The sequence below is a fragment of the Corvus brachyrhynchos genome, unplaced genomic scaffold (genome assembly GCF_000691975.1).
Source record: "Corvus brachyrhynchos isolate BGI_N302 unplaced genomic scaffold, ASM69197v1 scaffold122, whole genome shotgun sequence".
Lineage (NCBI taxonomy): Eukaryota > Metazoa > Chordata > Aves > Passeriformes > Corvidae > Corvus > Corvus brachyrhynchos.
In genome coordinates, this window is record NW_008236778.1 from 766,756 (window position 1) to 783,217 (window position 16,462).

Here is a 16,462-nt window from a genome sequence, read left to right on the forward strand (position 1 = left end):
GCAAGCACTGAGAGAGGATGGAGACCCGCAAGAGACACGAACACACAATGCATGGAACATCGGCTCGTGCTGTGAGGGGCACAGGGATGCTGGCCAGAGGACACACCTCTTGGAATGGCCTGCCTTGGAATCACAGAACCAGTTAGGTTGGAAAAGACCTCAGAGATCCAGTCCAGCCTATGACCAAACACTACGTCAAGTAAGTGCCACAGAAGGGACATTTAAAGGCCATCTAGTCCAACATGCAGGGACACTTTCCACTATCCCAGGTTGCTCCAAGACCTGTCCAACCTGGCCTTGGACACTTCCAGGGATGGGGCAGCCACAGCTTTGCTGGGCAACCTGTGCCAGCACCTCACCAACCTCAGTGTAAACAATTTCCTCCTTACATCCAGTTGTCTTCCACCCTCAAGGCATGAGCTGCTGGCAGGACCTCCATCCTCCACCCCCCACAACACCCACCAGTGTCACTGCCCCCAGGCACAGCAGTGGCCAGGGCAGCCCTGTGATGTAGCCATGTCTGGCTCCCCGCAGGAAGGGCCACGGGCATGCGAGACACCCCCAGAGCCACCTCCAGCTAGGCGGACAATGCACGGACACACTTCCTCCTCTCCCGGGGCAGCGAACCCTGGCAGCTGACACCCACCTGTGCCTGGGGCACCTTCACCCGTGCCCGGGACAGCCCCACCCGTACCTCAGGCATCCCCACCTGTGCCTGGGGCACCCTCACCTGTGCCTGGGGCGTACCTGGGACAGCCGCACCCACGCCTGGCACGGCCCCACGCGCGCAGTGTCCCGGGTGGCAGCAGGGGGCGCTCCCCGCCTGCCATGGGGACACGGAGCTGTCACCGTGTCCCCTCCCTACGGGCACCCCACGCCCCGGGGCCCCTCCCCACTTGCAGGGCAACGCCTTTCCCATGCAGAACCTCGGGAGCATCAAAAATGCCACTGGAGCACCTGGTATCAGGGGGGAGTTTCACAAAGGGTGTGAAAGCCAGGGAGGAAGGTGCTGCTCCTTCAGGAGATGGTCAAACCTTGGTCAGCCATGTCAGCCCCTGACACAGACACCCATCAAACCCTCCTCGCACCCTCTCCTCCCCCTTCCTCTCCACTTTTGGGTGTCTCGTGGTTTCGGCTGTCCCCACCCCTGCAGCACACACAGAGGTGGCTGTGCCGGTGCTGAACTGCTGCCAACGCCACCGGCGGATCCCCAGCACACCCCACCCGATGTCCTGGCAGCGGGTTCCCTGCTCCACACCATCCTCCACCCCCTGCACCGGCTGTTCTTGTTTGGGAGCCCCTGACACTCACTGCTGACAGTGGCTGCCCCTGCAGCCCCCACCAGGGCTTGAGCTGGAGCCACCCCAGATCACAGAGCTGGGAATGGTCAGGTTTGACTGAATCTGGTGGCAGAGCTAGCACAGGAAAGGGCACTTAACTCTGGCCAGAGGGCAGCTCAGCACAACTGCAGCACACACAGAGCCTGAAATCCAGATAATATCCACCCAATTAACAGGTGAGTCCTGGGAAGAACAAGTGGCAACGCTCCAGGCTGGGAGTTTGCTCAGGGCATCTGCACTCCTCTGCCACCTATGCCATGATCACTTCTGCAGCATCACAGAATCACAGAATCATTTGGGTTGGAAAGGCCATCCAAGATCACCGAGTCAACTGTTCCCTCAGCACTGCCAAGGCCACCACTAACCCATGTCCCCAGGTGTCACAGCCATACGTCTGTTAAATCCCTCCAGGCATGGTGACACCACCACTGCCCTGGACAGTCTGTTCCAAAGCCTGAACACCTTTTCCACATAGAAATTTTCTCCAGTATCCCACCTAAACCTCCCCTGGCACAACCTGGGGCCGTTTCCTCTTGTCCTGCCCTTTGCTACCTGGGAGCAGAGCTGATCCCCACCTGGCTGCCCCCTTCTGTCAGGGAGTTCTGGAGAGTGAGAAAGTCCCCCTGAGCCTCCTTTTCTCCAGGCTGAACCCCCTCAGCTCCTTGTGCTCCAGACCCTTCACAAATCAAGACAATTCCCATCCAATTAACAGGGCAGCTCTGGTGGAACTGCCAGGTTCAGAGTTTGCACCCTGCAGTGGTGCCCCCCACACTCACCCCCAGAGCAAACACCTCAGCACAGACACCACTGGCACTTGGGCAGGAACACGGCTCTACCCATGGTCAGCTGTGAGAAAAAATAACTACAGAGAGCCGAAATTCAGGCCCCTCCACCCTGAGCAGCGGCACAGGGCTCAATTAAAACCTATTTTGGGTACTCTGGCTGTGCCCAGCCTGGCTGGTGAACCGCATGGTCACGCAGGGAGAGGAGCCTCATCACGCACAACCGGCATCTTCGGGGCTACACCTACTAATTAGGAGAGGGAGTTCCCATCATGCCAGTTCTGGGTTCTTCCAGACAAGCAGCTTTTTACATTTTTGCAAACTTTTCTCTGAGCCAGAGCAAGTTACACAGGCAGCCAGCAAGTCCTCAAAGTCTTGGTGGAGGTCTGACAGGTGGCGGATGAACGACCCTTCTGTCTGGGCAAGTGTGCTGTCACTGTCGCCTCGGGCTGATTTCAATCCACCAGCCCAAATCAGATGGGCCTATGAGCAGGCTGGTTTGCATTCTTCCCAAACTTTTGGGGGCCTATGCTTGTTGTCATTAAGCCCCTATTACGACATCCCCTGAGCTCTCAAGAGCCCGGGGATGGGTGTAGCTGTAATTAGCATCCACTTGCACAGTGCAATGGCTACATCAGCCCTCACAGCCCTTCTGGCTATGACAATGAGTTCTCACCACTTAATATAATGAGTTTCCCCTTGATTTTAAGCCTGTGGAGTCCTTGGATTCCACCAGGTCTTGCAGTGGCGAGTTCCACGAGCACCACTGCAGCTGCTCGGGGAGCACCAGGCACGTGCCTGCAGCAGCACACTTCCCTCTCGGGTTAACTGGCCCATCCGAGAGCTCTGCCCTGGCCACGTCTGACCTGTGTTAGAGCTCTGCCCTGGCCATGTCTTACCTGTGTTGTACGCTGTGGGCATGGCCGAGAAGGGCAGCCCCTGTGTCAGCAAACTCGGAGTCGCCACGGAAACAACTGGTGTGGTCAGAGAGTGAGTTGCCTGAGAGACACCCAACCGCTGTGTGTTTTGCTGCGGGAGCAAACAGGGAGGGAGTTAAAGCCCAGATGGTTAGAATCAGTCGTTCTCGTGGGTTGTGGCCCCCCAAAACCCCCTGGGCATGCACTGGGACTGAGCACGGAGACTGTGGGATAAGCAGGATTGATCTTCTGGCTATTCCACACTGCAAAAAAGCAAAGTACAAACCACACCAGCTACTGACACTCTGGACCTTGTGACTCTCATCTGCAGGTCACGACCTTAAGTCCCCTTCCTGCCCGGGGCTGGGCTTCACCCACCAGGACCAGCCATGTCCCTGTGTGCATGGAGGGGGAATATCAGCAGGACGCCTCCGACAATTCCTCACTGCTTTCCAGAGGCTGCGTGTGAGGCTTGCTGAGCTGCCAAGGAGTGACAAAGGGACCAAAGCAAACCAAGACCAGCCGAGGCAGCACAGAGCCGATGCCTCCTCCCTGCAGCTCTGGTGGCCAAAAACAAGCCCCTGCCTCAAGGGAAGCTGAGGATGCTGAGCATTGGCCTCAGGATTTTAAAGGGACTCTGGCATCCCTAAACTCGAAGTCCAGTGCTCGGCATCCTGCCGGCTCGGTGCCCTCACAAGGTTTTGGTGACTCAGGTATTAGCAGGTCCACTGTGGAAAAATTCTGCCCTTGGACCAGTGCACACCAACCTCCCCCCATGGTTTTCCAGGCAGTTACGTGGGCAGATCTATAGGTCAGATTCAGCCCTGTTTACAAGGCAGATAATCTGGGCTGTCTCTGCTGATCTGATTTAAATCAGACTCAAGAGGCTTGACTCTAATCCGAAGCACCCCAGCACACGTCACCCTGTGAAGACTGGGGCAGTGCCCAGCTTAAATCACGCCTGGCAGGAGGCTGGCTGGGACACAGGGAACAGCCTTTCTGTGCCACCGAGGGCTCCCAGAGCCTTGCAGGGCTGGGCACAGACTGTGCAATGCTTCCCCATGGCCACGGAGACTCTCCTGGGACAAGGCTGGAGGCTAAAACCCTGCCCTGGCCACCTCTGGAGGGTAACAGCACCCAGCTGTGCAGGATTTGCTCACCCTGCACCCACACACTGCCCAGCCCGCAGGTCCCTCCTGTGGCCCAGGGAAGGCGATTACCAGGGCTCTAATTGCTAAAGCTGTGGGGGGCTGTAGGAGCGGGTTTTCCTGGCACGCATCCTGCTGGCAGCCACCCTTGGCCGTGCCCACTGCTGCGGGTTAAGGACACGGCAAAAAAAGTCTTCACGGAAGGTAAGACACAGCCCTGTCCCTCTCCTGCCTGCACCAGACCCTGAGCCAGCCCAGTGGGATGCAGCCCCCACAGCCCCATCCCTTCTGCCCCTCTCTTCGGGGCTCTGCAGCTTTCCTGGGAGAGCACAGGCACAAGGACGAGTGTGGCCGTGCCACAGGGCTGGGCTGGTGAGACACTGGCTGGGCAGGGGGTACCAGCCCCACAAACCCCCTTTACACCACAAGGCGAGTGTGGGGATGTCAGCCCCAGCTGCACTGGGGGAAGCACCCCGATTTTCACCCCAATCCATGCAGGAGGAGGTGTGCAAGCTGCCCCCCACATGGTGCCACTCACACCCCGTGCCCACAGACAACGCTCCAGCTGCCATTCCAGTCGGTAACACACCATGCAGCATGCTCCCAGGGTGAATGGACCCTGCTGCCCCTGGCACATTAGGAGTGTGCAGAGAAATGGGGGAACACCTCTTGGAATCCTCTAAGGGAGCAGAGCATGCTCAGAGCTGCAGGAGCAGCACCCAGGGTGGCAGGGCTGGGGCTGCGGGCAGCGGGGACGCAGCGGAGGGGCCACTGACTCATCCTGCAGCCGCCTGGAAAGAGGCGGGAGCTGCCATTTGGAGAGAGGATCTGCTGTGTAGGTTGAGCAATATGGAGGGAGCAAATCTGGGGAGAAGGTTAGCAGAGCAGGGGGGCATCTGCACCAGGCAGCAGGGATCTGCAGGGACAACACTCTGCAGTCCCCTTCCTGATCCAGCAGCGCCAAGGTCCCTGTCCCCCCCTGGCCACATTTCATCACCCTCCACCCCCCTCCTGCCACCTCGGTTGGGGCGAGGATGTTTTTCACTTCTGGCAAAAACCCAGCAGGTTAACTCAGACCAACAATAGAACTGCAAATGCCACCCCAGTGGATTTTTACCCAACACTGCTTCAGTGTGCAGTGCTCAGGGAATGCCAAGGGCAGTGGGATCAGGAATGAGCAGATGGGGAGGTGGGGAGTGACTGTTCTCCCTCCACACATGGGGAAACTGAGGTACAGAGATGCTGGAAGGGGGCCACTAAGCAAGAAGGGTTTGGGGACACAAAGAGCAGCAGAGTTCATGTCTGCCAAAGCTCTGGCCCATCCTTGCCCTGGCCAAGAGTGTCTCCTTGCAGGCTGCCAGAGGGATTGGCTTACTCCTGTGTTTTTGGAGAGCTTTTCCCCAGCTGCGTGACCTGCATCCCACAGCAGCTCTTGCCCTTCCCTTGCTGCGCTGACCTGTGGCTCATCTGCCCTGCACCAGAATAGCAATGGAGCAGAGTGAATCTTTGCCACAAACAAGGTGGCATTCACTTTGCTGGCAGGGAGAGGAAAAAAAGCCATAAAAATAACACGGAAAACTGCCCCATGCACAAGGGAGGTTTAGGGAGTGCACCAGCCAGCCAGTGGATTTACACAAGCTTTAAATAATATCCTTAATATGGGAAGAGCCTGATTTACTCCCATCTCTCATGTGCTGGCAATGGGCCAGGTCCTCCTGTGCTGTAGCTGTAGTGGCTCCAGTGAAGCTCCATGGGCAGGTCCAGGGCAGTGGCAGTGCCCAGCCCAGCTCCACAGTCCCCAAAGGGACCCTGGCTGACCTTCCCAGGGGGACCAACACAGCAGTTTTGGCCTTGGTGGAGAAACAGGCGCTTTGCAGCTCATGTCAGCCCCTTCTTTTCCATAGGGATTTTCCTAAAAGCGTGTTTTTCTTGGGATTTACTTTCTGCAGCAGGACTGGATATAACGCTGGTGCCCACATCCCGCCGCATTCCCAACACAGAGCAAAGGAGCCAGTGTCCACCCCCACTGCGTGCCCCATGCCTCGCCAAGCCAGGGCAGGACCAAGGGGACAAGCAGCCCACGTCCCACCACACCGCCATGCACACTCAGCAGGGAACTCACCAGAGCCAAGTGGTCCTCGGTCTGTCCGTGGGAGAACAGGGAGAGAACCGAGAGGCACCGTTAACTCAAGCACCCCATCCCCGCTGCGACCGCGCTCACTGGCACCGCACCCTCGCCTCCATGGGGCACATACAGGTTAGAGTGGTGCCCAGCACACGGTTTGCACCAGCCAGGGTGGTGCATGCAGGAATCCAAGCCTTCCTCCTCGGATCTCCCCTCCAGCATGGCCCCAGCCAGTTCCCACCACTACAGCACAGAACAACTGCCTGCCTCTGCATCTGCTCCAGCACCGAACGCCCCCGCAGCCTGTCCGCTGGCAGGGGACCCACTCCCAGCCCACCTGGAGTCTCAGCAGACCTGTGGGCACTCACCAGATGATGCATCAGCCCCTTCCCGCTCTGCGAGGTGATCACGCGCAGGTCCGGCTTGCGGCTGTTGGCGGCGAGCTGCGTGCCGTGCGAGGGCGGCGGCGGGGACTTGGCCGGGATGATCTTGCCCAGGCTGCTGCCATTGGACACGGGAAGGAGACCCGGAGAGGCTCTGGCACTCACGTAGCCATTTCCTGCAGGAACACGGGTGACAGAGAGAAAGGAGGTGAAGGCATGGCGACGGCTGAATGTACGGCGGTGGTGAGTGCACGGTGGTGAAGGAGTGGTGATGGTGCACACATGGCCATGGTGAATGCACGGTGGTGAAGGAGTGGTGATGGTGCACACATGGCCATGGTGAATGCACAATGGTGAACACATGGCCATGGTGAATGCACAGCTGTGGTAAACACCATGGTGAGTGGTGCCACAGTGGCATACTGACATTCACGGGCCCTGCCAAGCTCCATGAGTGCTCCTCCTTGTGAGAGAGCAGCACTGCATCCCCCCAGACTCCCCAAAACCTTCCTGCACCCCAGCAGGCTCACCCTGCAGGATGAAGCCAGGACAGGCAGTGGGCCCGAGTCCCCAGCGCTCAGGGCAGCTCCTCAACCCTGCAGGAACTCCCCATTGTTCCTGCAGTAACACCCAGCAAATCTCAGAGCCTGATCTGCAGCCAGGCTCTTTCCGTGCTTTGGCTGGGTACCGCAGCCCTGCCAAGATGGGTAATTACTGGTACATTCACTTTTAAGGTCTCTTTATGGTACTGGAGCAGTGAAAAGGGGCTGTGGCAGAGTGAGGCCTCAGTTCACTGCTCCCACTGCCCCTTTGAAGATCTAAGGTTCCCTCCTTTTCCTCCTCCTGCTGCCCCACTTAAGGATTTTATGTGCAAAGAGAAGGGAAAAAAAAGAAGAAAGGAAAGGAAGAAAAAAAATAAAAAGGAAAAGATTTGATGAACATCAGGAAAGGAATAAATTGGATCAGATTACTGTTCTGATGAGGGTTGGTTTTTTTTCATGAATAGGCCCCAAAGATAGAAAGGCGTTCAGCAATCACCAGGATTCAGCCCTCATATTCATTGCACGTTAGACCGGGAAAAATAGGTCGCTGATTGCATTATTAATCACATCTACCATTGCGCTGCATCTGCATTTCAGCAGGCGGCTGGTGGCACTGACGCCGCAGCCGCAGCGTGTGGGGGCCGAGCGCCAGCCGCTGCCTCCCCAGAGCTGCCCAGGGCTGGACACAGCGGTGATGGGCGGAACCAGGCACAGGGGATGGCCACGCTCCCAGGGAGCAGGGCTGATCCCACGGATGGCACCGGGCATGGGAGGTGCTGCCCCAGAGGGTGCCTGGGAGCCGCTGTCAGGGACACCCGTGGTGGCCGGGCTGCTGCAGGCTGGCAACTCTGGCATCCATGTCCCTGATGGAGGGAGGGGTCCAGCTTTCCTGTCCCCAGCAAGGTGTCCTCCCAGTCCCAAATCACCGTGAGCAGCCGTGCATAAGGCGTGTGTCTGGTGCATCAGGCCCCGGCACCTCCGTGCACCAGGAGCTGCTGGAATCCTGCTCACAAGGCCCCTGGCTTTCAGATTTATTAACAACGAAGCTGCAGAAATTCCCCACGTGATCTTGGCTACCCGCAGTGCTGGTGGCCACGGAAAAGCCAAAAGAAATGTTAAACCCTTTGATATTCTCCTTCCCAAGGCAGCACTGGCACGGATGCACACAGGGCTCTCATGGTGACTCCCTGTTTGAGGCACACCATGTTATCTGTGCATCACCTGGGGTGTGCATTGGGGTGGCTCCCTGTGCTGGAGAGGAGCTGGTTTGGGTTCCAGTGCTGGCACTCCCTCCCAAAAATGGGTGGCCTTGGGCAATCCTGCTGCTGTCATTGCTGTGTCCACCCAGCATGGATCTGGCCACCCCTGAGAGCCAGAGAGAGAAGGGCTACACTCCCACCAGGACTTCCCAACCAAGGGCGCCCACCAAAAAAAGTCTGAAAGTGGAGCACTCTGGGCTGCCTTTGCACCACCCTGGTGTGAATTTGAGCGGGGACAGTCAGGGCTCAGCATCCCCCCACGGACCAGGAGGGGTGGACCGGGTGCTGCATCCTGAGGGTGGCACACGCCATGGAGCGTGGGCAGGATGCAGGGATACAGCGACATCGCTGCAGGATCCGGCCAGAGGCACCCGCAGCTGATGACTCAGAGGCAGCAGGTGATCACTCAGTGCTGCAGAGACTGCAAGGGAGGAGGAGGAGGAGGAGGAGGAGAAGAAGGAGGAGGAGGAGGAGGAAGAGATGTACCAGGTATTTGAAAACTGCAAGCTCAGTGCCAGAGCCAGGACCAGAGCCACAGTCCCCTCTCTCAGCCAGGAGAGGAGCCCCAGGGAGGGCGGGGGTCTGGGGACAGCAGGGGTCCGGGGCTGGCCACAGCCGGGCTGTCCCTGCTCCTCAGGCCTGTTTCCTGCAGTGGCAGCAGGAACGCAGGGAATGCTCCGGTGACGTCAATGCTGACATTCACGGGCCCTGCCAAGCTCCGCACCCGCCATGGCTGCTCCGACAGCTGACATGGGGGCGGCTGCACAGAACAGGGGCCGCAAAGGGGCCTGGGGGCCGCGGCACAATGGCCCCTTCCCTCTGCCCTCGAGGATCAGCAAAGCTCCGTGTTGGGTGCTGGGAGAAGCTGGGGAAATGCTGCCCCACAAACCACCCTGGCAGGTTTTGCTCTGCAAAGAAATCCTTCTGGCACTGGCACGGCTGCTGCAGAGCACAGGGAAATGGCTGTTCCTGGGAGTGGCCAGAGTGCAGGGGACATGGTCAGGTGGCCACGGTGCTGCAGAACCACAACTGGACCAACCCCACCCGCACAACCAATGGGACCCGGCTCCAGTCTGGTTTTAAGTGGGGCAATGTGGAATTCCACACTCCTCCTCCTCCGTGCTGTTGGCTGGACACCCACTGCAATGAAGGCCCAGAAGGGGGGAGGAGTCAGGCTCCAGGAGCAAGGCTGCCTTTGCCCTGGGACGGATGGCATCCGCCCTGCCAAGGCTGGGATCACTGCCAAGCCCAGTGCCGATAGCAGCAGCTGCTTCCCAGCAGGACCCAGGGCTGTCACTGGTTTTTGGGCCGTGCTACACCAGCAGTGGCCCAACATCCTCAGCCTGCAGACAGCAGAGGCAGATGTGGGGATGGAGATATTGTTAGTGCATTTTACAGCTGAGGAGCTGAGCCACGAGGCCTGAACCTCATTAGCACTGAGGCTCTCGCAGTGAAAAGGGCCCTTAATGAGCTTTTTTAACTTGCAGTGAAGTTCCTTTACAGGGCCCAAGCGCAAGGAGGAACTGGGTATTAACTTATCACCCGAGGACGGCGGAGAACTTTGTGCAGCACCAGGAGCTAAACCCAGAGCTGCCCAAATCCTGGTCTTTGCAGGTCACCTCCCTGATCTGCAGCTCTCCCCGAGATCCAGGGTAGATGGAGACTCCTTGTCCACGGGGGTCTTCACTGAAACAAAGGCACTGGCCTGGAGCTCCACATGCCAACCCCTCCCACTGCCAAGAGCAGCAAAATCTTCCCCAGAGCTTCCCTATGGATCGGCAGTGCTGAACAGCAAAGCAAAATCCTATGGGACGTGGGGAAACAGAAGGCAGGAGCATCACATGGAGCCAGGGCCACAGGGCTGAAAGGCTCCTTACTTACCCACGGGGCTCGGGCAGGCTCCGTTCGTGTTGTTCAGGTCTCCCCCAAGCATCGCCCCTGCAAAGCAAGCAGAGAGATGGGATCACCATCGATGTAGAAACAGGGTGAGCATCCCTGCTTTTGGGGGGCAAGAAAGCAGGGAGCACAACGGAGGAAGGCAGAGGGAAAAAAGCAGGACTGCCTTCCTGCGGAGAAAGTGCTGGGCAAAATGAGCAGCATTCCTGGTGATCAGGTTGGGAAACATTATCCAGGCAGATCCGTTTCCTTTGGGAAGGAGCCAGGTGCACAGGAGCCTGTTCCAAAGGAGGCAGCTTGGAAAACACTGCGGCTATTTTATTCCAAGCCCCCCTTTGGGGGACGCGGGGCCGGTGCTGCCGGGGAGGAGAGAGCCCCAGCAGCATGACGGGAAACACAATCCCCCCTGTAATGTTCACACCGAATGGAAACCATCCCACACTGCCAGGACACCACAACGATCCAGACTCCCGTGGTCCCAGTGCTTGCAAAGCGCCGACGCTCCCCACCAGGCCGGGAAAAACTAGACCTTTTTATTCCCAAAAACCAGAACATTTTGCCTCGCCTGGAAGAAGACTTGATCTTTTTCTGCCTTGTTATGAAGTTATTTCTGAAAGCCACCTATTCCCCAGCCGGGGCTGCCTGACCACGCCGCGGGCGGCGATTGCAGCCAACAGCCGGCGCGGAGGCTCCGGAGCTGCGACCGCAGTCAACCCGGAGCCCTGGGCTGGCGAATGAGGAGCCTCTGATGCCAAACCCCACCTCTAACCACTGCCCAGCTCTTCTCAACCCAGATGGGGAAACCTGAGACAGAAACTATGCAGCCCATGGCTCTCAGCTTTGGGCTTGCAGTGAGCCCCTGAAAGCCGGAGGAGGGTGGGAGGGCTGAGCTGCTGCCGTGCAGGGAAGCACAGCTGCTCCCCATATGGGAGCAGGATTGGGAAGGGCAGTGGTCCCAAAACTTGTGCAGTCTGAGAAAGGGTGAAGTGACCCACTAAATGTGGCAAATGTGACACCGCAGCACCCTCCCCTCAAGGGATGGGGATGCAAAGCCAGACGTCCCTGTGCCTCCAAAGTCCCAGAGAAGGGACTCCACCAGGATTTTGCAGGTGTGCCCTGCTGTGGGACCCCACTTGCACCCCGGACTTTGGTGCGTATGCTGCCAAAGAAGGCTCACCACCTGGGGTGAGTGATGCCAACCCCGCACCCAGCCCTGTACACCCCCCCTTGGCTGCCCTTCTCCCACACCATCCCCAAGCCAACAGCACCAGGCACTGCCAAGGCACCCACCCAGTGCTTGCAGTGCATTTGCTTTGGAAACAACACAACCAGCTCCGGTGCAATGCTAAAAAGGATTTAGGGGGAAAAAAGGAGTTTTTCTAACATGCAAGGCCCTGGCTCCTATAAACAGGATTTCTTCCGTGTCCCAGGCAGCGAGTGAATGAGACACAGATGGCCGGACTTGGAACACCTCTGCGCTCACAACCGCAAAATGATCCCCCTCAAACGAGCAGTGAGTGAGCTGGAAACGGCGAGCCCCCAGAGGGGTCTGCTTTACCAGGAAGCCTCTTCTGTTCTCAGCTGAGGGGCCTACAAGAGGGCAAGAGATCCCTGCAGCCAGAGCAATGGCTGCCTGTGCCCGAGGAGGGCTCTGCCACCCTGCCTGGAGTGAGATGCTGCTCCCTGGGACCAGTCCTAGAGCAGAATGATCCCTGTCTTGCAGGTCCGGGGCCTCATCCTGACACCTGAGTACTTCGAGGCACCTCAGAGACCCTGCGGTGAGAGCAGTGAGCAAAGAAGCTGTCTCTGAACCACAGCTCCTGCTGCATCCCAGCCAGGCAATTCCTCCTGCTCACCCTGGCCCACCACACAACCTGCTTCTGGAGGCACCTCCCAGCCAGCCCTTCTCTCCAAATCCACCCCCTTTGCAAAGCTCCCCGGAGCTCTCCAAGCCCCAGGGGCCACAGCTGAGGGCTCAGACATCCGAGTGGTCACTGGCACCAGCTCTGCCATTTGCAGCCCGAGCAACTTTGACAGACCATCTGCGACATCCAAAATAGCGGGAAGGGGCTTTCTGCACACTATTATTATTTATGATCACACTGCAGGAGAGCCGGGCTGTGCTCACACATCGTCCCTGTCCCCCCCCGCCGCCACTGCAGGGGACACGGGTGACAACTCCTCTCCCCCACCCTGTCCTCTGCCACCCACCGCTGGTCCCTGCTGGAAATGACTGCTCCTCTGATCTGTCAGCAGGGCCACATGAGTAATCGCCCGCGACCAACTGCAACCAGCACGGCCCGACTCGCAACAGCCCTTTTTAGGCAACAGTCCCATGTCACCGGAGTGCCACTGGCGAGCAGGATGCCGGCAGCCACCCCCAAGCCCGGGAATGGCGCCGGGTGACTCATCTTGCACTGCCCAACCTTGAAACAGATCCCTGCAGGGATCCAGCTCCCAAAGAGACCTAGGTAAGGTGGGGAGGTTGCCCTCAAGTTTGGGGCCAAGGCACAAGCAGAGGGCATCAGTGTCTGGCAGGAAGGCAGGAGCACACACCGAGGGGCAACAACCCTTCCAGGATGCTCCTGCCACCCACAGGAGCTGGAATGCGGACCCCTGGACAGGGGATGGAAGCAGCAGGGGTGTCCCCTCCCTCCCGGGATGCCTCATGCTCAGTGCTGCAAGCCCAGCCAGGCAGGAAGGATGAGGAGGTGGCGGTGTGGCTCACCTGCGCTGGCTGGCCGCTGCGGCAGCCCCGGGGACACCGTGTTCCTCTGCAACGCAGGCTGCTGCGGCGACAGGAGCCGGGGGTCTGTCAGCAGGGAGGTCACCAGGGACTGGGTCACCAGCGAGCTGCCCGGGTTGCTGAACTGCAGTGTGTTTTGGTTGGTCACTGGCACCGTCACGGGCATGGCGAAGTTTGGAGCGGGCACTGTGGACTGAACAGAGAGCAGGGGGTAAAAGGGAGCCAGAGCCGAGTTCCTGCAGCACAGCACAGCTGCTGACCAAGGGGGCACAGTCAGGTCTCCTCAAACATCCACTGCTGACCAGTGCTGCGCTTGAACCCACACTGACACCTTGGAGGGATGCACCAGAGCCCAGTTCCCCACAGGGGAACACCAGGAAGAGCAATGGGCTATCCCCTCGGACACACCAGAGCTCTGCAAACAACTGTTTTGGCCTCATTCTCAGGCTGTATTTATTTACCCCCTGTATTTTCAGGGCAGCCATGAAGGAGAGGCTGGGAGCAGCCCAGAGCATGAAGGTGGGCACCAGCCTGGTGATCTCCCCACCACTGACAGTGGCCAAGCTCGGCACTCCCCTTCACCCCAAGCAGCTGGCAAGGATTTCATGAGGCCATTCCTCATCCAGCAGGCAGCCAGCAGTGGATCCCCATTCTGGGCTGGCACTGCTGCTGGTGGCCGAGCACCTGGGAAAGACTCGTTTTGCTCCACAGAGCCTCTGGGTGACTCTGGGATCCATCCTGGCTCCTCTGGGAGCTGCTGGGAAGGAGCAGCTGACCCCAGGGATGCAGAAGCATCGCTAAAGCCCTATCCTTGGCCGCAGGTTGAGGACCAGCTTCACCTACCAGCGTCCTGTGGGAGCCAGACCCGCTGCAATTATCCCAGCCGTTTGTCTTATGTCACTGATTTGCTCTTCGTTAACAGGAGCTGGCACCTGCTTAGAGGCTTTAGCAGGGGCTTTGCTAAAGTCCCACTTTAATTTGCTCAGGGACGGAGAGGGAGAGTAGCCCAGCACTGGATGGGACAATCACAGGGCCAGAGGTGGAACCCTACAGGCTGCACGAGCGAGGGAAGAGGGAGCCGAGGTCTCCCCACTGCAGCTGGTGCATCTCCCCACCGCCCTGCAGCCCCCTCTCCTCCAGAAATCTGCTCCTGGATAGGTCCTGCTCCTTAGGTGAGAGAGGGGAATGGGAGGAAGGAGTAGGACAGTGCTCACCCACGCCTCGCTGCCAGGAACTCTCCCCACCTGCCTCCCAAGGGCATCCTGTCCTTCAGAGATATCCTGCGGCCGCAGCCAAGCCGCGAGGACAGCGGCTCTGAGCCTGCGCCACGGCACCGCTCCTGGGGCTGCCGTTCACAGGGACAGGGCTCAGCGATTCCTACACCACCAGGGAGAGCTGGAACACGGAGCCCTCCCTCTGCTCAGCCCGCGAGCTCATCCTGCACGGCAGCAGAAACAGAGGAGGAGGAGGAAGGCTTCTTGGGCGTTGCACGAACACCGGAGCAGCATTGTGTAATAAATCACTGCCAACGCGTCCGTGTGCGCGCAGCGTTCCCGGGGAGGGAGAGGAAGAGCTAAAGCTCCTCCACACCACAGCACGAGCAACGCCGTGGTAGGGCCGTGAGCTGGCTACGCCGGCCGGAGAGCCGAGGTTTGCCTTAATCCAGCTCCACCCCACTGCACCTGCAGACGAGCGTCAGGCTGACGCTGCCCCAGCACACCCCGGCCGCCCGGTCCCCCCGCCCCGCAGAGGGCACAACGAGGGACACGGCGCTTGGCACATCGGTCCGAAGGCTGGGGGAGAAGATGCACGCATCAGCCAAACCCCACCATTTCTGCTCTCGTTAGAAGTGAGGGCAAACACCAGAGGCAGAAGCCCGCCGAGGCCCTTCGTTAGCAGACGCGGCTGTCGTTAGGCTGCCCCGGCCACCCCGCTGGGTTAGTTCTGGTCACACACAAAACCAACCCAGCGGTTAACATGGAAAAGCGTCTTCTTCAACTGCACACACTCCACCTGCACCGCTCGGCCCCTTGCTGCCAGGGAGGTTTAGTGGGGGAGCCAGATGCTATGCCCTGATGAGGAGCCACCCAGCACTTGAATGCCACCTGCCGAAAGGACTTTTGGGCATGGACTGTCCCTTTGGGTTGGCACGTCTGGATGATGGGGGGCCTACTTGGGGCCCTCCCTTTGCAGCAGACACATTCTGATGTTGAGCAGCCCCTGCTCACGAGGGTGTTCTGCACTAAGGACAAAGCTCAGGTGGCTTTTGAGCCTATTTTCCACCAGTGGCAGGGCTTGTGCCAGGTGTGGGGGGGGTGCATGTCCTGCTGGGAATCTACTCCCACCCCACTCACACCCCGGTAGGGTGTGGGAACCTGCATCCCACTAGTGAAACCGGGGAGGCTGAAGTAGATCCATGTCCTGACAGAGCTAATCCTGCCCTGAACCCCTCTCATGGGGCTGGGCTTGTCATCACAGCAGAGCTGCCAGAGATCATCACCGCCTGCACCCTGCTTTCCTCCACCTCCTCAGCCCTCCCAGGTCTCAGGGCAGCCTCCCCACGCCCTCCACCCTGAGATCTAGGAGATTGAAATGCAGATTTTGGGATCCTTGCAAGGCTCGTGGAGCAACACAGCACTGAGTCAGCAAAATAAAACCTGGGGATTTCACAAGGCCCAGTTCTCAAGAAAAGCCAGAATTTTAACTTGTGGGGGCTTGCAAAGCAGGCAGATTATTTTGGGTGGAGCTGTGTGTGTCACTTTTGCTGTGCTGCATCCACCCCTGGAAAAGGAGCCCCCCCCCTGCTCCCGCAGCATTAATTACGGCTGCAGTGACTCGGGGCTAATCCCCCGAAGAGCTGCTGCCTGCATCAACAGTCTCTGCTCCCTTGAACTAACAACTAATTTGAAACGTGTCCCCCTCCTCCTCCCGTCTCCTGACACAAATCCCTTTCAGCACTGTCCTGATGCCACCCCGGTGCCAGTGACAGCTCCGGGATCACAGGCTAAAACCTCCCTGGATTTCTGCCACGGCCACCAGCTGCCCTGAGGGCTCGGTGGATTTGGGGGGAATTAACGTGGAATAGCCCAAACCAGGCTGAGCTTTGCAAGGATGTGAGGGATTGGCACCCGCCACCAGCTCACATGAACACTGGGATCTTAACCCAGACAAAAATCTGGTTTTTTGGGGAAAAGAGGGTGGAAAAGGAAGCCCTAATCTGGCCTCAGTAGAGGTATTTGCAGTAGAGGAGAGGAGACGAGCAATACGCTCCTGCACTGGCCAGAGCCAAGGAGGGTCAGGACAGCCACAATGGTTTCACCAAGG

General features: G+C 58.7%; 1 protein-coding gene across 5 annotated transcripts in view; it reads right to left on the minus strand.

Annotated features, from left to right (window-relative positions):
- MEF2D (myocyte enhancer factor 2D) overlaps positions 1-16,462 on the minus strand; it is a 100,698-nt gene that overhangs the window by 9,606 nt on the left and 74,630 nt on the right. For 4 of the 5 annotated variants that reach the window (XM_017727907.1, XM_017727904.1, XM_017727905.1 and 1 more), the window contains exons 5-9: positions 13,121-13,331; positions 10,378-10,434; positions 6,681-6,871; positions 6,310-6,330; positions 2,917-3,151 (exon numbers count right to left, since the gene is read on the minus strand). In XM_017727907.1, the coding sequence (XP_017583396.1) occupies positions 2,917-3,151; positions 6,310-6,330; positions 6,681-6,871; positions 10,378-10,434; positions 13,121-13,331 (715 nt within the window). The remainder of the gene's footprint in view (positions 1-2,916; positions 3,152-6,309; positions 6,331-6,680; positions 6,872-10,377; positions 10,435-13,120; positions 13,332-16,462) is intronic. The other variant, XM_017727908.1, reaches the window with a different exon arrangement.